Raw genomic sequence first — 24,215 nt, 5'->3', positions numbered from 1 at the left:
ATTCATATATTGCTATATCATATGATATTTGTCTGTCAAGCCATTTGACTTGACTGAGCTTAAAGGCATCGATTTTGAATTACAAGATTAGTCCATGACAAGGGTTCAAGAGTGTTAATCATAACTTGAGGTAGTATCCAGGAAGAAATGTCTCCAGTACTAAGTAAGATCTGTATGACCAGATTCCAGAAATGCAGAGACGGTGTGTGGAGAAGCCCTTTGGGGAGGACATCGTCCCTGATGGATAGGGTTGACTGTTGGGGCCTTTGGCTCTAGACTTGTGGCCCTTCTTCATGTGTATGGTCTCTACCCCAGAGGTAGATAAAAACTTCAAGCGAGGAAGCAAACTCAGGACAGTGCAGCTCCATGGGTGGACCCAGTGTCTCCATAGGCCTGTTTTATTGCTTTTGGGGACCACTTTCTTTGTCCTGCAAAACTGAGCAAAGAGCAGATGGAGATCCTCTGCCTTCCTCTCCCTGCACCTCCTTCTAAGTTTTAAAGGAAAATTTTAAAGAATGCTAATAATGGTTTGAAATTCAACCCAACCTAGTGTTACAGCTCTCTGAACAGAACGGGAGTGATCTCCCTGTACCAATTTTTCCTGTGTTGCAACTAGTCTTTTTTTTTTTTTTTTTTTTTTTTTTGCGGTATGCGGGCCTCTCACTGTTGTGGCCTCTCCCGTTGCGGAGCACAGGCTCCGGACGCACAGGCTCAGCGGCCATGGCTCACGGGCTTAGTTGCTCTGCGGAATGTGGGATCTTCCCGGACCAGGGCACGAACCCGTGTCTCCTGCATCGGCAGGCGGATTCTCAACCACTGCGCCACCAGGGAAGCCCGCAACTAGTCTTTTATATCTAAATATTGCTAGGCTTACTTTATATTTAGCCCCATTTTCAAAGTATATGAAATGTAATTGTGCCAGAAAATAGAGAAAAGCAAGGCTGCCATGATTCCATAGGTCACCGCTAATAACTTTACCTCGAAAGCAATTGTTCTTTCTTACATCAAAAGTGTTGACCTATTATTTAAAGTATACATTTTAGTTTTTTTGGTAATCATTTAGCACATTTTGTGATAAAATCTTCTTAAAATTTGTGCTCATAGCTTCCAGAGATAAATCTCAACTAAGTATTTATCAGAATTTAAATACATGGTATTTTAAATGAGTTATCAAGCATTAATAAATACATGAAAATGTTATCAAATGATTTATCAATTAAAAATTATCAATAAATAATTTATCAAAAAATAGATTTTTAAAAATTTCCCAATACCAACATTTACTTTAAGAACAGGAGGGAGTTAGAATGCCAAATAATGTATCCTAAAGATTTTCATAAATTCATTCAAAATTTTCTAGTTCAAACAGCACCTCTTTTGTTAATAACATAAACCACAGATATACAAAGTCCCAGTCAATCTCACGTAATAAAACCTTGTAAGGAAAGCTCTTTCACCATGTACAATCTTATCATTAAATTACACTGTTAAGAGGAAGAAGAACTGCCCCTCCCCAACAAAAAAACCCAAGGTAAAGTAGTCCCAAGAATGGAATTTGGAAAGGGCAGTATATTTCATTTTAATCATCTAGAATTACTTAAATACAGTGTACTTAGATGGCTAACATAAAGGAAGAAAAATTTACTGTGCTACAGTTACTATCTTCACAATCCTTTGAAGATTTGGGATAATTTCAAAAAGATCTCTACTTTGTTTTTGGTTTAAAAAATTCAGATAAATATTTTCCCTTCCTGTCCTTCGGGATGTCTATAAGCCATAGAGATTTCATTCTTTTCAAATTTAGGAAATAACAGACTCATGTAGTAAGATGATACTGGTCATTTAAATCATGGGGGCCAACCACAACAGAGCCCCCGGGTAAGATAGCCTTTTGAGTCATGATTTTCCAAAGTCTCTGTGATGACTTAAGACCTGCTGCCTGAATAAATCCCTGAGAACCAGCCACATCCACTTTGTTTAGAGGGAAGCCTCCTCCTCCCTGCTCTACAGAGGCCCGAGCACCGGAGCTGCTCCCCAGAGGACCAGGTCAGAGCAAGAGAGCTCCAGTACTCAGAGCACATCAAGGGTTGATCATTTGAGAACCGAGCTACTAATTGGACTTATGATGATATGAAAGGAGATGCTTAAAGTAAGGAGACGTATTTTTTAAAATCAATATTTAAGAACAGATTGAAAACTATGGTCTCTAAAGCAGTCTAAAATCTGTGGATTTCAGATATTTTATATGCAACTCACAATAAAACAAAATGCATTTTATGTCACTACCCAGTACACGTATTCAGACCTATAAGTGAAATAAAAATGCCATGGACAATACTGGGTGTGTGACACCCTTGGATATTTTCTATTTTATTGTCTTAAATTAAGAACATGCTAGTCAATAGCCAGTAAACTCATTGCCCACTTATCAGTCACTTCCCACAGTCTGGAAAAATGCTGCCTCAGGTAGTTGTAAGTGTATGCAGCCACCGTTGTCCCATACCTGCTTTAGAGTGCTTTTGGGATTACATGTGAGGTTAGTTCATGAGCCACAGAAAATGTCATAGAAAAAAAATTTTTTTTCACTAAAAGTGATTTTATTCAGCTTGAGTTCCCTTTTTATTTACAGATGTGGCTCTAAATTATGTGTTAGTCAAATCAAAGAACAAAATTTTTCTGGTTGATTGTGTTCAGAAGAATGTGAGGATCAAAGTGTTAGAACTTGAAGGAGACTTGAGACTTAAAGTGATAGTCCAGGCCAGCCTGCTCATCATGCAGAGACCCGGAGATGAACTAGTTGCAAATTTTAAGAAAGAATTAAGATCGTTTATGTAATCATATGTTAGTAATAGGATGTATTTTAAAATACCATCACAGAAAGGCTGGTGTTGTGAGTGGCTGCTTCTGGATCTGAATGTTGGGGTAGACTGTGATACAGGGAGCTGTCTCTTCTAGGTACCATTGGGGAGGCAGTGGTGCCTGTGTCCCCGTGACTTTCTTGGCTGTGGTTGCTAGGGCCACTTGGAGATGTATGTGCTTGGCTCTTTCAGCCTGGGCCTAATAAAAGTATATACCATAAAAATTAAAAAAGACCTATTTAGCAAACGATATGGTTAACATCTAGGAAGCTGAGGAAGAGGATTAAGAATGTGCTGACGTAAAGTTGTGCTTGGTCCTGAGTCTGTGCATTTCCTGTCCTGCCCAGGCATGGTATAAGGAGCTCCATCCTCACATCTGAGCCTTCAGTTGCCCAGGAAAGTGAGAGAATGTAAATGAATTTAATATTTGTAGTCAAAACCTTTTCCCTCTAATATATCGAGACTACAGAAATCATCACGTTTATTTTTGCTAGATACTGAGCTAGGGCTTTCTAAGTGCTTCAGTCTCTGAGAATTCTCTCTGTATCTCACTTTTCCTTAACAGATATTTGTAAAACACTGTGATCTTTTTTTTGGCTAATCTCATAGACTTTTCTTTCATCGGTGTATTATCATAGACAAACAAGCTCTAGGGATGCCAGACGATAAATTCCCTTTCTATCCTGGCGTTTTCTGTGAAATAGACAAACAGCACATACATACAACGAAAACAACATGGTTGTCTTAAGTGCTATATTTTATCCTACAAAGTTAAGGAATCTGATTTTTTTTTTTTTAAACTGGAGCAGGATCAGCAAATTATAGCTTGTGGGCCACATATGGGACACTGCCTGTTTTTATAAATAAAATTTTATTGGAACACAGCCATGCCTATTCATTTATGTATTATTTATGCCTGCTTTTACATTATGGAGACAGAGGTAAGTAGATGCTAGAGAGACTGTGTGGCCTGCAAAGCCTAGAATATTTACTATTTGGCCCTTTATAGAAAAATGTTTACTGACCCCTGGAGTAAAGGAACATTTAGGGATTGAAGTATTGTTCTTAAAAAACTATCACTTTTGAATCAAGGCTATTTTCCCTTAAGTAGCATGAAAAAATTCTTCTGTTACAAACAGATGACAATTTATAACTACGTTTGATGAGAGAAAGTGCCTAGAAACTATTGCGTGATTGATGTCTACCTTTTTTAAAAGATCGTTAAAAATCATTGTACGTTAAACCATTAATGCTGAAAAGATAACTAATGAGGCATATATGAAAGATTACAGTGTGGCATGCTAATAATTTAACTACAGGGAGGATTGGTTTCATTATTTCAGGTGGCATTGCCTGTTTTGACAGTCTTTATAATAATTGTGAATTTTAATAAAATTTTACATTTATAAATAGCAGTCTGTTTGAGGTTTTACTTGCTACAGATCAGTGAGGCTAAGCTAATAGTCATTTGCAAAGAAGCCTCATATTTCTTGTGTTTAGATGTAGTTCAGTGTATTAAAATGAGTATTTAGTCATAATATTTTTCAGTCACAGAATTTAAGCAATAAAACATGGGGCTGCAATGCTCCATATCAGGGTAGCAGTTTAAATAATTTAAAAATAATTAAAATTATCTTTTCATTTTTTAACAGACTTGTGGAAAAAAGCAAACTGATCCCACGCATTTTTGATGTAATTCTGGTAAGAGAAGAAATGTGCGTCTGAAATTCAGTGAAATTTAAAAATTTTTAAAGTTTTGACCACGTTGTTTGGTTGGGTTCTAACCCTAACTCTCCCCAGAAGTATTGTGTGTCCATCATGTCACTGAACCTTACTAGGCCTCAGTTTCCTTGTCTGAGCTCTTGTCCAGCTCTGAGATTGTATAGGGACGCTGTTTAATGACTTGCCCTCTTTCTGAAAATCCTTTGCATTTTATTTCTATAAAGTTAAAAAATATGTTATCTAATATAGAAAGAATACTGTATCTGAGGTTGGTTTGTGGAGGAAGGGCAGAATGATGATTGCTGTGCTTCAATTTGAATTTTCTGATTTTCACCATGAAGCTCTCTGACTTTGTCATCACTGGGTCAGATCAACAATTCTATGCCTACAGGCAGAAGTTGTCTTCTTCAGAACGTAGAATAGCTTAGCTTCTGTACACCATTTTTTCCATTCGTAGAACACAACTTGATTGAAAACCATCGGTTAAGGAAAACCTTTCCTCTCTGGTTCCTATGTTTAGAGAATAAAATGGGACGTAGGGTTGGCTTTTCTCACTTCTGATAAATCCCTAAATACAAATCTGAGAATTAGGCTGAGAAGTCAGTTGGTACTTATAGCAAGGGAGTGCCCTTAGCCAAAGAAGTGTTCTCTTGTACCTGAGTGGGTTGTCCCCCCTTTACCAAAATGCTTCCCTCCATAGCTAACTGACAGTGCAAGGGACAAAGGAGGGGACATGTCCACAGTCAGATCAGCCGAATCTACCTTGGTCATCAATGGAGCAATAGCTGTTATTGTCTGATAACCCTACAAATGGAAGATTAGCCCTCTTTAATCATCCTAAAATATTAATCTACAAGTTGGTTTGTGTGCTGATAGGGCTGTATGGTGAAAACATTTTTCTTAGCTTCAGATCGCCCTTTTTTTTGGTGGAGAGCTGTTGGGTTTGCTGAGCTATTTGAGTTAGGCTGGGAGTAGGGTGGGGCATGGGTAGTATTCCCAAAGCACGCTCAAGTGACAACAAGATGACCCAGAGCTACTGTGCTTAGAGGATTGAATTGCTTCAAATAGTCAAAGGGGATTTTAGAGGCAGTATCAGGAGAAGAAAGGGAGAAAAAGGGGATGAAGAACCATGGAGATCATCAGCTGTCTAGTGGGGATTTTTAAGCTTTTCCCAGTGGTATGTGCATCTCCCACCTTCAGTAGGACATACATCACTTGCTAATTTGTTGTGGAGTTGGATTTGTTTTTGGAGGGCCACGGGTGCCGTTAATGTTGGGTTCGGCTGCACGGTTGGGCAAGGGGCAGGAGCCAAAGCTGTCCACGTTCAGCCACCTCTGGCTTGCACTTGAAAAGAGACTTGGTGCTGCAGACAGAGCTGGAGCTAGACTGGACCTTAAACTCATGGATGTGACTCATCCCCTTGCTGTGCCAGGAGGGCTTCTGACCTGCTGAGGTCAATACAGCTCTTTTTGTGACTGATAGAAAGTTCTCTACCCAGCCTTTGGCAGTCATCTCAAGGTCTAAATTCCCACACATGGAAAATTCTTCCTTGTAGGTTACCAAAACCCCTCCATACGTGATGAATCTTTGTGTAACGAGCACCTAGCAAGGCTTCATATTGTGCAAATGTTTAACTGATTAATGCCACCATTGAAACCCCTGTCATTGTGTTGTAGCTGTCGTTGGGAGTGCATAGAGGTGACATATACTTTCCAGGTCAGGATTTCAACTTGTCCTGAGCCCTGTGACCTCGGAGGCATTTCTGGGATGAGGCTTTTCCTCCTGCTGGAACAGCTCCATACTCAAGTGTTTTGTAGGCCCTTATTTTGAAAAGAGGTCCTGCTGCTAAGAAAAAGTAAAGAAAAAAAAACAGTTGGAAATCACTGCTTTTTGGGACAGGACTTTTGATGTATTTGAAGAACATTATTGAATCCCTATTCTATTTTTGTCTTTCTTGAGTTGAATAATCTCTACTTTTTTCTCTGTATAAATACATTTTTAATCAATGAAGTATCTTTGTAGCAGTCCTATGAACTCTTACCTTGTCCTTTCTAAATTTTTGTCACGGAGCTAGACATAATATTTTATTGATTCTATGCTGTACTTTTTTTCCCCCCCATATTTTAACATTTCTGAATCCAGGCTGTACTTCCCAAACCAATGACATTTTACAGTAGCTTTCAGCCAGGTGACCTGGTTGTCATTGCCTTAACCAATTCATTTCAGTTTTATTTTTCTTTTTATTAGTGCCCAAGAACGATATATTAGAAAAATATATGTCTAAGTTTAAAAGAGCTCTTTCCATTTTATTTCAATAAAAATAAAATGAAAATTCTAAGTAATAAGAAACCATGCCATAGTTTAATTGGCAGCATTTTTCTTCTGTAGTGCTTGATAAAATAATGGTGTATCTTAGAACTGATGGATTCCTGGATTCAAGAAAACACAGTGTATACTTCAGTTGGGTTTGGTTTCTAAGTTCAAGGGCCTAGGTGGTGTCTGGCATATATATAGCAGCCTCTAGCAGTGGTTTGATCAGAACGAGACATGATGAAAAGATTGTACGAGACCCTTTGGCTACTGCTTGTGTCTTTTAGCCACTCATTAAAAAACAAAACAGCATTTGACTCGTTTAGCTGGTGGTCCACTGTGACGTCTTGATGATTTTTTTCTTTACTCTTAGCACATAACTGTTTTCCATCTTCGGTTTGATGTACTTAGAGCCTGATAATGGGCTTTATAACATCGTTCTTTTCTAGAGTTCCTCATATGATATGCTCTTACCCACAGTGTAAGACATCCTCTCCTAGATGTTTTTCATTAGAAAGCGAAACTGTTTCTTCTGGTGGGCAGGAATTGCAGTCAGCTTCTATGTCTTTCCTGCAGGCTTGGAGGAAGGTGAAGATGAAGGCAGCAGAATTCTAAATTTGTCATCCTGTTTGGTAGGAGGTTTCTCAGGGGAGAAAGAGAATATTGTGAACCCCAGGGGAGGGAGTGATTGGCTCTGCTCCATGTAGGGAGAGGAGTTTCACAGAAGTAACCTTTGAACAGGGCCTTGAGCGGCTTGTCGGTGAGGAGAGGGCGCATTCCAGCTTTGGGGATGGTGAGTACTTAAATGTGCCTGCACCAGGGCCGTGGAGAAATGGCAGGGAGTGAGTAGTTTGGGACCAGATTCCCGCAGGGCTTTATACTGTGGTTCTTTCTTAATTGTTGGCTTTGCAAATAATTTATGCTCTTCAAAATCATGGTCCTCTAAACAAACTAGTGGTTACCAGTGGGGAGAGGAGAGGGATGTGGGGGCGATACAGGGGTAGAGGATTAAGAGGTACAAGCTATTATGAATAAAATAAGCTGCAAGGCTATATTGTACATGGGGAATATAGCCAATATTTTATAACTGTAAATGGAGTATAACCTTGAAAAGATGTGAATCAATATCTTGTACACTTGTAGCTTATATAACATTGTACATAAAGTATACTTTCAATTTAAAAATTGAAAAAAATCAGGATCCTCTATTTAAAAGAAAACTTTTTGAGCCCCTCTACTGCTGGGGCTATGTGCAGTGAGGAGGTATGCTGCCTGGCCATTGGGGTTGGGTCTGGAAGAGGATCAGGATTAGGGTCATGGGCTTATACTGGAAACTTGAAACAGGTTAATAGCTGGATTCTGGGAGTCACCTGTAAGACTCCATCAGCGAGGCTTTTTTTTTTTTTTTTTTTTTGCGGTACGCGGGCCTCTCACTGTTGTGGCCTCTCCCGTTGCAGAGCACAGGCTCCGGATGCGCAGGCTCAGTGGCCATGGCTCACGGGCCCAGCCACTCCGTGGCATGTGGGATCTTCCTGGACTGGGGCACGAACCCATGTCCCCTGCATCGACAGGCGGACTCTCAACCACTGTGCCACCAGGGAAGCCCTAGGCTTTTGAGATCAGCCAAAGGGACTGTGGGAAGGGAGCTGAAAAGATAGAGCCAGTCTCAGAGGTCTCATCTAAGGGTCCAGGAGTTCTAACACCACATTCAGGCCAGAGAACAGGCAGGATGTTGTTAATCCTGTGTTCCAGCTGCAAGCGCCCCCACTCTTGGCAGGCCAAGCGGCGGGAAGAACCAGGTAGCTGATAGCTTACAAAAGGGAGTTGTCTCAGCAGCTCCGTGCTGCTTCCCTGGCAGACACTGCATTTTCACTGGCAGCACAAGGCAGCTGTGTTGGGGGGAGTGGAGGCTCAGGCAGCCTGCATTGAATTTAGCTGACTAGATTCCCACATACAGCCTTCAGGGTCTACGACTCTAAGGCAGTCTGGATCTGCTTAATAAATGCGGGCTCCTGGAGAAAGTCAATCATAGGAGGACCTGGTGGCTTGGTTTTTGAGTGCAGAGTTGCTGGCCAGGCAGTATGGAAAGCATTCTTCTTTCTCCTTTGCCACTTTCCAAAGAGTAGACATTGCTTTTAAATATGTCTTAAGTATAAATTTGGATGGATCAGCCTTTGGGTTTTGCTCTAACTCTAATCTCTCTTCATTTTATTTCAGTGGTTTATGTTTTGACCTACTTCTGTAAATCATTTTAATGCCAAGTAATATTGGCAACCTGTATTTTATTGGAAAAAAATCTATATTCATAGCAGATTTTCCAATATGTGCCAAAATATCGCTGTCATGATATTTTATGTGTCTATTCCAGAGCAGACAATTAAACAGCAATTTCACTGGCAAATGTTAACAATAAAAAAGGGATTAGCAGCACACAAGTTTGACAGTTATATTATTTTAACAGTTGTCGAAGATAGCAGTTGAAGCAAGTTTGAGTAAATCTTTCAAGTCAACTGTATCTTTAGAAAAGAGTCTCTTTACCAACCTTTGGAGCCTAAAGGATTTAGTCCCTGAAATACCAAAGTGGTACAGACTGGTAGCCTCATCACATTTAAGGAATGTTTCCAATCCTGAGCGTTCATCAGGCTTCTAAAATTACTTTGCTCCATTTTAGTTGCAGCCCATCTAATGTGAATTGGTTCTTAGGGTTAAAATGACAGGTTACTTATAAGTTTAAGCATCTGCATGCTTGTGTCCAATATGCCATTAATAAGCTGCTGCTCTGCACTTGAGCATGAGTTTCTAAAATAGAAAACATGATTTGATTAAAATTTCAAAATGCTTGACTTAGGAAGGTACTTTAAAAGTTACACAAAGAGTACTTACTGGATGCAGGGGATGAATCTGAATCTTCAATCTACATGGATACCTATCAGGGATTCTGTAGATTGTAAGATGGAGCTCTATAACCAATTCCTGGTGTATACGAAGATGATTTTATACACTGCTAACATACTGCCATTAAAGTATGTACTTCACAGTGTTTTGTTCAGTGGGTGTGAGGAAGAAGATGGATTTATGCAGATCTATTCTGTAAACTGATATTTACAGAATAACTCTCTGGGGCTAGTGTGCAATGTATTGATACTGAATTGAATGAAGTGAAGTTGCCCATACAGCAGCTGAACTAATGGCTTTGATCTGATCAATACCATGTTATCTGGTTAGCTGAATAAATGGGTTGAAGCTAAGTAAAATAAACTTCTATCAGTATACTTGGGCTAAAGCATGACTAGTTACTGCATAATCAGCCCACATGGTTTGAAAGAAGATGGACTGTATTAAGATAAAAACTACATGTTATATCCACTGAAAAAATGCTAAAATAGGGCTTAGGATATCTTTGGCCAATCACAGGGCATATATTGGGAGTGTGTTACATAGGGCTTCTCCCAAGTCAGTGTAATCTTGTGTGTTATCATCATCATTCTTGTTTCTAGTTCTGCTCTAGTTCCTGGGCTTCACTTTGAGGAAACAGGTACTATACTCTTCCTACTCTGTAAGGAGATGGTCTAGTTACAAACCATAGAAGTAGAAAGTGATAGGATGTCAAATAATGTACTTCCTAAGAGTGTTAAGCTTTTGTGTTTTTTTGGTTGTATTCTTTTTCTTTTTTTCTTTCTTTCTTTTTTTTTTTCCAGTACGCGGGCCTCTTACTGTTGTGGCCTCTCCCGTTGCGGAGCACAGGCTCCGGACGCGCAGGCTCAGTGGCCATGGCTCACGGGCCCAGCTGCTCGGCGGCATGTGGGATCTTCCCAGACTGGGGCACGAACCCGTGTCCCCTGCATCAGCAGGTGGACTCTCAACCACTGCGCCACCAGGGAAGCCATGGTTTTATTCTTAATTGATCATGGGATTAGACTTGTGAAGAACTAAGGGTAAAATTAGGGCATAGCAAATAAATGAAACCTCAACAAGAATGAGTTACAAACCAGTGAAAAGAGATGCATGGTCCAATAAGGTGTTATAAGGGAGAATCAAGAGAAAACAAACACTGGATTAAATTTTGAACAAGCAAAAGAATTAGTATAGTACTGGAAGAAGAGGCAGTGTTCTTGTTTGAAGGTCTGTGAATCTTAGGTACTTATGTGAGCCTGTCCTCCTGCACTCATCTCATTGCCTGTGCTGTTGATTAAATTTCTCCTGCAGACCTGCGCTTTTCAATATGGTAGCCAGTAGCCACATAAAGCACAACGAGCACTTGAAACACAGCTGTCTGAATTGAGATGCGCTCTAAGTGTCAAATGGATACCAAATTTCCAAGGGAAAAAAGAGCGTAACGTAGCTGATTAATTTTCCTGTATTGATTACATGTTTAAATGGCAGTATTTTTGGCGTGTTGGGCTAAATGGAATATTATTAAAATTAATTTTATCTGTTTCTTTTTTCTTACTGCAGCTTTCAGAATATTAAAAATACGTGGCTTGCATTATATTTCTGTTGGATAGTGCTGCAGTAGGTGATTTCCTGTCTTGTATCGTCAGTCACATTGTGACTTTCGCTTCAGGAGGAAACTGCTCTATGTTCAACGAAACTGCGTTTGTCCCCAGCACATTGCCCTCCCTGCTTTTTGTTTTTCAGTACGTTTTGGTTTATTAGTGAACAAGTGAGGGAAGTGAGGCATGGCTGTTACATTTAGACGCTTTATTCAAGATTTCAATCATAGCTGACCTTTCTCCCCTTGATGGTGGATTGAAAGATGAAATGGTAGGAAGGGCCAGTGTTCTTCAGTATAATGTACTCACAAAAGGCAGTGTGGTTGTAGCTCCCCTGAATTTTGGCCATGACTAGTGATACCACTCAATTTTACTTCTTTCCTAACTCTGCAATATCTGAGGATGCCCAGTGATTGGCCATTGGTCAACTTTGGGTTCAGGCTTGTGTTAAAATACCCACTGTGGTCATCAGGCCTTGCCCATTCTCACTACTCCAAAGCCCTGTGTGTTTGGGGCCCTTTGATAGATGGAACAAAGTAAGGTAACTTGTGGTATATACAAAGAGGTACTGGAAGAGCCAAGTTTAAAAGCAGTGATCATTCATTCTCAATACATGACCAGTGAATGTTATGTTATCTAAAAGTTCCTCAGTAATGTAGGACCCCATAAGTTTATTCATGAACAAAATTATTGAGGTACCCACTTTTTTGAGAATGTGGAAATATCAGTAAAAAGTTACTAGTTTTGATTAAAGCAGCAAACATCTACTAGCACTTGCTTTTGATGCTCTTTGCATTTGTTTTCCTGGATGAGCAAGAAAAAGCAGAATTTATGTGCTTACCCCCTCGCTGCAAAGGATTTTCAAGCTGAGCCAGGAAATCTGATGCAGTAAAGCAGTTTACAGATTTATGGGGAAAGGAGAGCTTTTTTAATAGCTCTAGCAAGTGAATTGCATTTTGGATTTATTAGAGGTACCAAACTGGAGAAACACTATGATGAGATGCCAGTAAGGGCAAGTTATTACACAGGATTGTTTTTTCTGACAACAAAAACAATATGTGCTTGTAAAAAGTTCAAATCGTACAGAAATGTCTAAGATAGAATGGGAAAGTCTTCCATAATATCACAGCCTACAGCTTGATGCATATTTTCCTTATTATTTTTTCATGTATGTATTTTTAAAATATTTATTTATTTATTTGGCTGCACCAGGTCTTAGTTGCGGCATGTGAACTCTTAGTTGCAGGATGTGGGATCAAGTTCCGTGACCAGGGATCGAACCCAGGCCCCCTGCATTGGGAGTGTGGAGTCTTAGTCACTGGATCGCCGGGGAAGTCCCCCACATATGTATTATCTCTCTCTTCTTTTTTTTAAAAAATGGGACCCTACTAAATAATTTATTTTATTTTATTTTATTTATTTATTTATTTATTTGTGTGTGTGTGTGTGTGTGTGTGTGTGTGTGTGTGTGTGTGTGTGTGTTTTTCTGCGGTATGTGGGCCTCTCACTGTTGTGGCCTCTCCCATTGTGGAGCACAGGCTCCGGACGCACAGGCTCAGCGGCCATGGCTCACGGGCCCAGCCGCTCCGCGGCACGTGGGATCTTCCCGGACCGGGGCACGAACCCGCGTCCCCTCCATCGGCAGGTGGATTCTCAACCACTGCGCCACCAAGGAAGCCCTAAATAATATATTTTATATCTGTCTTACTTTACAATGTCCATGGCAGCAGGGTGTGTGTGTATGTACGTACACCCATATGTATTATTTGTTCTGTTTGATGGCCATATCATATTTTTTGTATTAGCATAATTTATTTAGCCGATCCCCACTGATGGACATTTCAGGTTTCCCCCCCAAATTTCTGCTAATATGAGCAGCACTGAACAGAGAATATCTTTGTACATCTGTGTGATTTTCTATAGGATAAGTTCTTACAAGTTGCATATTACACCGAAGTATATACATCTTTTGTATTTTAATATTACTCTCTGAAGTGTATAAAATTTCCCACGCAGCAGTAGTATAAAACAACACCTGCCTTGCCATACTCACAACTGAGTATTATTGGTCTTTTAAATCACGGGTCCCCAACCCCTGGGCCACAGGCCGGTACCGGTGATCCTTGGCCTGTTAGGAACCCGGCTGCACAGCAGGAGGTGAGCGGTGGGCCAGTGAGTGAAGCTTTATCTGTATTTACAGCTGCTCCCCATTGCTCACATTACTGCCTTAGCTCCGCCTCCTGTCAGCATTATGGTGAGTTGTGTAATTATTTCATTATATAGTTCAATGTAATAATAATAGAAATACAGTGCACACTAAATGTAATGCACTTGAATTATCCCCAAACCATCCCCCCACTCCCGTCCATGGAAAAACTGTCTTCCACCAGTCCCTAGTGCCAAGAAGGTTGGGGACAGCTGTTTTAAATTGTCAGTTGTTTGTATTTTGACCTGTGTGCTTTTTAATATCAGAGTCAAATTTATCAGGTTTTTTTTGCTTATAACTTCCGTTAGGAAAGAACTTCTCTTCGACAAGGTTATAAAGTATTAATCCATCTTTTATTCTATACATTTATGGTTTTATCATTAAATCCTAAATCTTTGCTCTAAAATAACGTTGTTGTGAGGAACGACCACCAGTCCAGCTTTTCTCTTCCCCGTACCTCCCTCTCACCAACACCAGATTCTTTCAGTGGTGTTCGTTGATGTAATTCGTCATGATGGTGACTTGAAATGCCATATTTATCATTCATTCGCTACATTTTGTTTATTGTCTGTATTGACATACAGTAAGCTGCATATATTAAATGTATCGATATAATTTGATGAGTTTTTACATAAAGATTCAATCAAGATAATGAATGAACATACCCATCATCACCAACATTTCCTTGTGCCTATTTTTAACCCATCCCTCCCTACCCCCATTCCTGTCCCAAGCAGCTATTAATTTACTTTGTCTCTGTAGATTAGGTTACATTTCCTAGAATTTTATATAAACTAGTAATAAGGGATGGACTCTTTTCTTTTTTTAATGATCCCTGGCTTCTTTTGTTGAGCATACTTACTTCTTCCTAGGGAGAGAGCATTATGTCTGATGTGAACCATTGGGTTTTTGTTAGAATCCTTTAGCAGGTTGAGAAGTTCCCTTTCATTCCTAGTTTGCGGAGAGATTTCACTGATGGATTTTTTTCTTCATTTATTAAAATCATCATGTAATTCTTTAAAACACTTTTTAATATGGTGAATTTATTGATCGATTTTTGTATGTTAAAACAGTCTTGCCACCTGGAGTTAAAACCCATGTGATCATGCTGTATTTTTTTAATATATAATGCTGGATTTGATTTAGTAAAAATTTTAAGTATTTTTGTGACTATGTCCATGAAGGATATTGTTCTATAGTTTTCTTTCCTTATAATATTTTTCTGATTTTTGTATCAGGGTAGTGTTGGCCCCAGGGAATGAGTTGGAACATGTTCCCTCTTCTGCAATTTTTTGGGAAAAATTTTCTTTTAGAATTGGTATTTATGGTATTTATTTTCTCCTTAAATGTTTAGTAAAAATAACCGGTGAAGCCACTTGGGCTTGAAGTTATCTTTGTGGGAAGCTTTTAAAGTATAAATTCATTTTCACTAATGGATAGAGGGTTATTCAGTTTATTTCTTTTGGTATCTTTCAAGGAATTTGTATATTTCATTTAAGCTGTGAGATTTATTGGCATGAAGTTGTTATGGTGTTGCCTTATTATCCTTTTAGTGTCTGAGAATCTATAGTGATGCCTCCCTCTCATTTCTGATACTGCTTTTTTGAACCGTGATGAAAAATTGAGTGTTCCCTTTTTTTTTTCCCCTCTGATTTAGTTAGCTAGAGGTTTACTGCCTTTATTTGCCCTCTGAAAGAACTAGCTTTTGGTTTTATTGATTGTTTTTCCTATTTGTTTTTTCATTAATTTCTGTTCTTTATTACACCTTTTTTCTGCTATTTCCTTTGGGTTTCATTTTTTGCTCTTATTCTGATTTTTTAAGAGATACTGAGGTCATCAGTTTGTGACTTCTCTGTTTTACTACTATAATAATCATTTAGTACTATAAATATTCTTCTAAGCTCTGTCCTAGTTTCAATTTTGATATGTTTTATGTCATTTTCATTTAATTCAACATCATTTCTAATTTCCTTTGTGATTTCTTCTTCGATTCATGGATTATTTAGAAGTCTGTTATTTAGTTTTCCCATATTTGGGGCCCAAATGTATTTTTTGTTGATTACAATTTAATTACATTGTGGTTAGAGTACATACTTTGTATGATTTGCATCCTGTACAATTTCTTCAGACTTGTTTTATGGCCCAGTCCATGGTAAATGTTTCCTATATACTTGTGGAGAATGTGTAACTTCTGTTGTTAGTTGGAACGTCCTGTGAATGTCAGTTAAGTCAAGTTGGTTGTTAGTGTTGCTCAAGTCTTCTGTGTCTTTACTGGTTTTCTGTCTACTTGTCTGTCACTTACTGAGAGGGAGGTAATAGTGTCTCTGGCTATAATTGTGTCTTTGGCTGTTTCCCTTTCAGTTATATCACTTTTGTTTTCTGCTTTGAAGCTCTGTTATTCCATGTAAAAATTAAATTTGGGATTATGTGTCATTTTGAGGAATGGAACTCTTTATCATTATGAGATGCTCCTCTTTCTCCTTGGTAATACTCTTTGTTCTAAAACCCACTTTGTCTGATGTTAGTATCACCACTGCAGCTTTCTTTGATTAGTGTTAGAGGCATATCTTTTCCCATCCCTTAACTTTTAACCTGTCTACACCTTTGTATTTAAAGGTGTTTTCCTGGAGATAGATGTAGTTTGATTTTACCTCTTTATCCAATCTTACAATATTAGTCTTCTATTTGAGGTGTTTAGAACATTTTTATTAAAAATATTTTAATCTACCATCTTACTACTAGTTTCATGTCGCATCTTCTGTTCTTCTTTCTTGATTATTTCTATCTTTTCCAGCCACCTTTTATATCAGTTGAGTATTTTACCTTTTAATGGTTGGTGTAGGGTTTACAATATGCATCTTTAATTTACCTCAGTTTGCCTACTACCATGTAGGTAATTACCCTGCTGTAATGATTACCTCCCAATATACTACCAGACAAAGTAACCAAGGGTCATTGGACATAGGGGATCACAGATCAAATAAAAAAAACCCCTCACATCACGTGATTTATTGACCCAATTAAGCGTGAGAAGTAAGGCGTAGGGTAAATTAACACCTTTTAATAGGGTGCAAGCAGAGTGAAGTACACTCCACCTGAATCCCGAGGAACAGTGTGTTCGTATGCGCTCCCCCCACACCCCCAGGCTGCATCAGCCTTCCTCAGAGTTGCCTCTGAGGAACAAGGCCCACCGACAGAAAAGTATCTCAGGCCAACAGCACATACTTGGTGCGACATGTATAGTTGGCCCTGGCCATACTTACCAGTGAACTTGCTGACCATCCATGGGTTTTATTTGTGTTTCTTAAGCAAAGAACACACACACCTGAGTAGATGGCACCAATGTGTGGCTTAATTAAAACTTCATGTATTGGTATCTGCTGTTTTAGTATTTAGTTTTGTATTTAGTGTATCATGAATATTTAGGGCCCAGATGTCTTATGTATGTTTAATGACTCGTGAATACTAGGTAACTTCTGGTCCTCTCATCCATTTTTATTCATGTCTAGCACACTTATGCTCTATATGTCACATCGTATGGGCATCAGACATTCCATTTTTTCTTCCATCTCAGAAATAAATCCTCCATGTAATATGGAAGTGTACTTCACACCACTCCGTGTCTTATGTGAGAACCTTTCAGCAGCATATTTCTATTTGTAGTGGGTTCTTATCACCTACATCATGAAATCCAATTCCTTCCGAACCCTGCATGATCTGACTGTGGTTTCCTGTCCCGCCTCATGTCATCCTCACTTTCCCTTCCTGACTGTGCTGTCACCACGTTGACAGCTCAATTTACTGAATAGGCTACGCATAGGCGTCCTTTTCTCCTCCTCAGGACCTTTGCTTCTACTAGTCCCTCTCCCCAGAATGTTCTTCTCCTGTCTCCTTGCATGACTGAGTGCATCTCATCCTTTGAATTTCAGAGACCTCTCTACCTCATCCGCACTATGAGAATAAGGGGCCACACCTATCTCTGTAGCCTCACCTGTCGTCTGGCACAGAATAGCCTTAGGTGTTACGTGGCTATATTATAGTTAAGGTATAATGCATTATCATTTCTAATGTCGTGCTAGATTTAATACACAAACTTGTAGAAGGGTTTTTACGTAAGTATTTGTAAATGTATGAAATTGGTCTGTAGTTTTCATGTCAGGCCTACTACTGTTCTTAACTTTATATTGGGATATAGGTATAGTTTTCCAAGAAACTGGAAAGGTGGCACGGAGAGGTCCTGTGTACTGTGCTCAGTTTCCCCCAGTGGTTGTAGCACACTTAACTATAGTACAGTATCAAAAGCAGAAAATCTACATTGGTACACCATGTTCTGCATCTTTCAGTTTGTGTGCATTTTTTGAGGGTTGTTTTATGGCCAAGGATATGGTCTTTTGGTTTATGTTCTGTGGATTCTTGAAAGGAATGGGTATTCTGCTGTTATTGGTTGAAGTGTTGTATAAATGTTGATTAGACCGTTTTGGTTGATGGTGGTGTTGACTTCTATATCCTTGCTGATTTTCTTTCTAGTTTTTTTTATCAGTTGAGGAGAGAAGGGTGTTGAAGTCTTTAATTATAATTATGGATTTGTTTCTTTCTCTTTTCTCGTCTCCCAGTTTGTATTTCCATGTGTTTGCATCTCTGTTGCTTGGTTCATACATATTTAGGATTGTTAAGTCTTCTTGGTGATTTGAATCATGATGTCATTTTATCATTATAATTTTGTCATTATGTAATATCTGTGTTCCTTTTAATTTTCTTTTCTCTAAAGTCTGTGTTTTCTGATATCAGTATAGCCACACCTGCTTTGTTTTGATAACTGTTTGCAAGGTATGTCTCTTTCCATCATTTAAATATTCAGCCTCCCTTTATCATTATAGTTAAAATGAGTTTCTTGTAGGTAGCATGTAGTTGGGTCATTTTTATTTCTTAATCCACTCTTCAAATCTGTCTTTTCAGTGATTTATTTAGATCTTTTATTTTTAATGTAAGTATTGATATTAGATATTAAGTTTGCCATTTTATTTTTCTGTTTTTCCTTTTTTGTCTTTGTTTTTGGTTCTTTCTCTGTTTTCGTTCTCCTGCCTTCCTGTGGATTACTTGAATATTTAGTTATCATGTCTCCTTAATCTTCTCTAGGCTGTGGCATTTCCTCAGACTTTACTTGTTTTTGATGACCTTGGCAGTTTTGAGTATTACTGGTGTTTTGAAGAATATCCCATAATTCGAGTATGTCCAATTTTTTTTAATGATGAGATAGTTATGGGCTTGGGGGAGGAATACCACAGAGGTAAAGTTCTGTTTTCATCACATCATATCAAGGGTACATGCAGTCAACAAGACCTGTCACTGAGTGTGTTAACCTTGATTATGTGGCTGGGATTTGTCAGGTTTCTCTAAAGTTACTTCTCCCCCCATTTCCATACTTTACTCTTTGGAAGCAAGTCATTAGGCACTCAGAGGTTGGGGATTAAGTTCTACCTTCTTGAGGGCAGAGTATCTAAGTAAATTATTTGGAATTTTCTATACAGGAGATTTATCTCTTCTCATTTAATTACTTTTTGACAACTTTAAAATTTCTTCCCTAGTTATTGGCTCTTCAGGTTTTTGTTTTTTTCCTTCTTTAATTTACTTTGGAAATTTGAATTTTTCTAGAATATCCAATCCATTATTTATTAAAGTATTGTGTAAATATTTATTTTCATATTGGACATTTACCTTTCTTCCTAATTTGGTATATTTGTGACTTCTCTCATTTTGTCTGCATTAAGATAGTGTTTAATGCTTTTTTTCCCCAAATCACTAGGTCTTGGATATTTACCAGTTCAACTGATGGTATTCTATAATGTTAATTTAAAAAATCAATAATCATTCCTTTTTCTCTTTTCATTAGAATTATTTTGTTCTTATCCTGGTCTCTTGATTTAAGTGCTTTTATCCATTTATCAGTTTTCCTTCTGAGAAATAACAGGCATCAACCTGAGCTACATCTGTTTCCTGAGTGTGTGTCAGGGAGAGAGGTGGAAAGTGGTATTATGTGGAGTTTTGGGGGGTGACCTGTGGCCATCACTGTTGTTCAGTCAGTTGGTCGTCACGCACTGCTGGGATCAGAGAGGAGAATGAAACCCAGATCTTGGCCTCAGTGAGCTCACAGTTTACTGTGGAGGCAGACATAACCCACCCGATAGCTATAACACAGAACGATGTAAATTGTAACAGAGACACAGTGGACCAACCCCCTGCTGTGGGGTGATCACCCCTTCCAGGAGGGAAGCACACTTGGGCTGAGCAGGAAGTGTTGCAGTTTGCACATTGGACCATATTCACCAGCAGAAGTGTGTATTTGCTCTGTCTGCTCCCTTCCCCAAGGGGCGGGCATGCCTGTCCTTCCGGTGCTTGGATGACTCTGTTCTCCTGCCAAGGTAAACTGCCAGTGAGCCCTCGTCTCTTTTCCCAGCTGTCTCTTCTGAGGATTACCTGGTCTCTTTTGACCAGGTGAGAGGCCTTTTGTCACAGGTGCTCACAAAACGCTGTCCTTCTTCATAGCACTTGTCATTTTGCAGTTTTATGCTTGTTTTGTGTGATTAGTTGATTAAAAGTCTACCGCATGATTACTGACTTTGTGAAGCAGGAACTATGTGATATTTGGTCGCCATCGTATCCCTGCACTCAGATCACTGACTGGCGCATAGTAGGTGCTCAGTGAATACCTACACGGTCGAGTGGGTGTGTAAGGGGGAGTGGTGGTGGATGGAAGGAAGGTGCTTGGGGTCCACACGCCTGCCAAGGGGTTCAGGCTCTGCTTCTTGTCCTCTGTGAGCCTCAGAAGAATATTAACCAAGGATTTGACATGGTTCAATTTAATTTAGAAGGATCTACCCGAGAACCATTTGTGTGGAAAGCACATTTTAGAACACGTGAGTAAAACAAGCAGTGTTAAGTAGATAATTTTTTTTTTTTTGTGGATATTAACCAGTAGTTATTAGTCACTAACCTTCCCAGTTTGAAAATGCCTTTTCTGAGCAGTCTTTTTGTATGTTAATGTAGATTCTCTGCTGTGCTGTGGGTAGGAGTGATGTTGAGAGTTTTTACCTATGAATATTGTCTCCACCCACCGAGATGTCCACGTCCTAATTCCTGAAACCTATGCACATGCTAGGTTGCTGGGCAACAGGAATTGAAGGCTACAGGTGGAATTAAGGCTGTTAATTAGTTGACCTTCTGATAAGGAAATGATCTGGATTTTATCCCCGTGGGCCCAGTGTAATCACAGGGTCCTTAACTGTGCAAGGAGGAGTCCTCAGAGACGGGAGCAGGGCTCCACGGTCACTGGGTGGCTTTGAAGGCGGGAGGTGGGGCCCAAGGGATGTGGCGGCCTGCAGAAGCTAGAAAAGGGAAGGAGACAGATTCCAGCAAGGAATGCAGCCCTGCCAACATCTTGATTTCCATTTCTGTGAGACCCGCCTTGGACTTCCAACCTCCAGAACTGTAAAATAATACTTTTGTGTTAAGCTGCTAAGTTTTTGGTTAATTTGTTACAGCAATAATGGAATACTAAGGGAATACCGCTTACTATATTTTATGATAAGCCTGTCATGTAAACAATCATGAGGAACATCACAGAGTAGTCTTTGTAGAAGCAGCAACTGAGACCGACTTGGATATCTGCTTGGGTCTTTTTTTGTTGGTGTTTTTGGTGGGTGATACAAATATCCACATATATTTGATGTTTTCTTAGATTAAGACTCACATGATGATTCTTGATCTAAATCGGTCGAAGCAGAAAAAATGTTCTTTTTTTATTCTGATGCTGCTCCACATGATTCACACGTGAATATTTCCTGTCGCACCGTATAACTATGGCAATTTCTAGGTTTCGTTGTAAAAATGATTCATTTTGCTCTCCGTGACAGGCTTTCGTTTGAAATATATTACTCACGTGCTCTGCGAGATTGCTCACATACGTCTGTCTTCCCCGGTCTGGTCTCCTGAGATGCTTTGTATCTGTTGAACCATTGGAATTTTATTTTACTTCACTATAAAATGTTTTATACTTTTCCATAGCTCCAGTTGAGCTACTTTTTAACAATTAATATTTTAGAGGGTTTAGTTTAGAAAGTATGCAGTGCTGTAAACTGTTTAGATAGGTGCCGGGGGTTGCAGCTGAAGCCAGGCCAGGCCTTTCTCCCTGTGATGGAGGCTGCTCAGCCATGAGGTGGTGAGGTCAGCTGGGACCAGGGTGAATCTACTTTGATTGGTTTTGCATATTGGGGATACTTGTAATGTTTGGTGGGTCCACTCAGCCCTCAGGGGCCTTAGAACTCTTAAGGTTTATTAGCTTGGGTCCTTTGGGAAGTCAGGGATTGCCAGTAATAAAAGGCATGCTTAGAAAAGAGTTGTTTGTTTGTTTATTTGTTTTTGTAGGAAGTGGTCATTATTTTTTTAATTTAGGGAAATAGTTGTCAAGAGGCATGTTTTGGTTTTCACTTTTTGCCACGTGGTATGTTTTGCCAGTGTATCTCCCTTGGTCCACACAGAGAAAAGAATTCTTGGATCCTGTTGAGTTGCCTCAAGAATCCTTAAGGAAGGCCCAGCTACAGAAGAAGAGTTAGCTCTTGGGTTGGCTTTGGATGGCACATGGGGACATATGTCCCTTAAGGCTTTTCCACAGTGCCCCACCAGAGGGTGGGGAGATACCAGAACATCTGGGTATCCACTCTGGGTGGGACTTCCCTTCTCAGTCACCTCCATGCTGCCTGCGAACAGGGGCGCTCAGTGGATTTTACGCCTGACTCCTAATTGAGAACTCTGCAGGTGTGGCCTGTTCTCAGGCCTGGCCGCCCACCCGGGGAGCTGCAAAGAGACACTCAGGTGGGATGCTACCTCTGTCTCGAGGGTGGAGGTCAGGGATGCCATGGTAGCATACAGTACACAGGGCAGGCCCCAACAATAGACCTCCCTGGCCCCAAATGTCAGTAGTGCTCACATTGAGAGAGCTTTCCCTGGAATCTGGCTCACTTTCTTCCTTCCCAAGTCTACTGCTGTCGTCATTCTTGGTGACTTCAGTTTTCGTGTAGATGTCCATCAGTACCTCAGCCGTCTCACTTTTAATGTTCTGTTCCATCCCCTGCACGTACCTCGTGTGCCCAGCCTGGGGACACATTTCTAACCTTGTTGTCACTCATCAGTGAAACTCCCTTCACAGTCTCACTCCAAGCAGCCCACTTTGACTGCCCCTCCTGTCCTTCCAGCTCACCTACTGTGGTTCTCTCAGGACTCCTTCCGCCTCATGGGGGTGTCCAGACCCCTGATGCCGCCAGTCTCACTGTCTGCCCGTCCCTTATGTCCTCACTTGACTTTCTCTGCTCCGTGATCTATCCATCTCATGCCCTTGGACCCCCGTTCCCTTACCGCACCCACCTCTTCCCTATTCCTTACCTGTCACAGCCATAACTTTTATTAAGCCCAACTCTTCTCCTGTTTTCCATCAACCCTAACCTGATAAAATCTGCTGGAGAAAAACACAATCATACTGACTACACTGGTTTCTCTTTAACTGACTAAATCTCAGTTGGGAAGCCGTGGTGCTCTGTGTGTTCCCACTGTCAAACGACAGCTCCTACTATGGAGCGGCCTTTAGCTTTATTGAAACATTTGCTCATCCAGCACCAAAGCTGCCAACCTTTAGGCACGTGTACCCGTCTCCTTCTCTTTCTCCCCGACCGCCCCCTGGATGGAATGACTAGAATAACCCTGCTTTTATCAGTGGCAAACCAAGTCTTTGACTTGTGTTCTGGGCTCACCCCCTCTGGCCTTTGTAAGGTTTTTCTCTCAGCAGTTGTCTTCTCTGGCTCTCTTGTTAGGAAATAGTAGGCATGCTCTTCTTCCCACACTCCTCTGCAAGCTATTACTTAATTTCTCTTAGCACCCTCATAGCTAACTTTCTTGAAAGAGTTGTCCTTGATGCTCTCTTTTTTACCTCAGGCAGTTTCCTCAGCTACTCTGCAGGTTTTTGTTTCACTTCTTTACTGAGATTGTGCTTGTCAGTGTCAGCAATGACTCTCACACTTGCACATCCCATGGTCTCTGTCGTTACTTCCTTGACCTGAAAACAGCTCTTGATAAAATTGCCTGCCCTCCCTTGTTGAGACCATTTTTGGACTTGGCTTCTGTGGCACCACCCGCTCCCGTTTCCCTCCCACCCCTCTAGCTCCTGCTTCACAGGCCCCTTTGCAGACGCCTCAAGCCGTATTTGACCTCGAAGATTCAGGGCGCTTCAGAGCCTTTCTTGGGACCCCTTCTCTTTTTTATCTGCGTATTTCGCCGTAAGTCAGTCTGTCCATGTCCATAGCTTCAAGTACTGTTGCATTAGTAATTCTCCATTGACTACCCTTTTTAGGATGAATAAACTTCCTTTTTAGCCTGCTCAGTGCCCCAGGAGGCCTACCCAGCCAGCTGCATCACCTGGTTTCCTTAGCCTCTGGCTTCTTTGGGGTTCTGCCAGTAGGAGGTGCTGGCGTGATTGAGGGCAGGAGGAGAAAGAGGTCAGGAAACTGATTTTCCTCATTGCCTCCCCGCCTGGTGGCAGTCCTGGCAGTGGCCGAATTCCTTTATAACTGCAATTCCTGT

At 40.3% G+C, this 24,215-nt stretch overlaps 1 protein-coding gene across 4 annotated transcripts in view; it reads left to right on the top strand.

Annotated features, from left to right (window-relative positions):
• The window catches only part of ULK4 (unc-51 like kinase 4), a 559,443-nt gene that overhangs the window by 255,934 nt on the left and 279,294 nt on the right, over positions 1-24,215 (top strand). For 2 of the 4 annotated variants that reach the window (XM_059075830.2, XM_059075834.2), the window contains exon 31: positions 4,511-4,559. The exons of the other annotated variants lie outside the window; for them this stretch is intronic. In XM_059075830.2, the coding sequence (XP_058931813.1) occupies positions 4,511-4,559 (49 nt within the window). The remainder of the gene's footprint in view (positions 1-4,510; positions 4,560-24,215) is intronic. 4 annotated transcript variants of the gene reach the window in all.

Source organism: Kogia breviceps, chromosome 10 (genome assembly GCF_026419965.1).
Source record: "Kogia breviceps isolate mKogBre1 chromosome 10, mKogBre1 haplotype 1, whole genome shotgun sequence".
In the NCBI taxonomy this organism is placed as follows: domain Eukaryota; kingdom Metazoa; phylum Chordata; class Mammalia; order Artiodactyla; family Physeteridae; genus Kogia; species Kogia breviceps.
The sequence above is the reverse complement of the archived record's forward strand: the minus strand, read 5'-3'. Positions and strand labels throughout refer to the sequence as shown.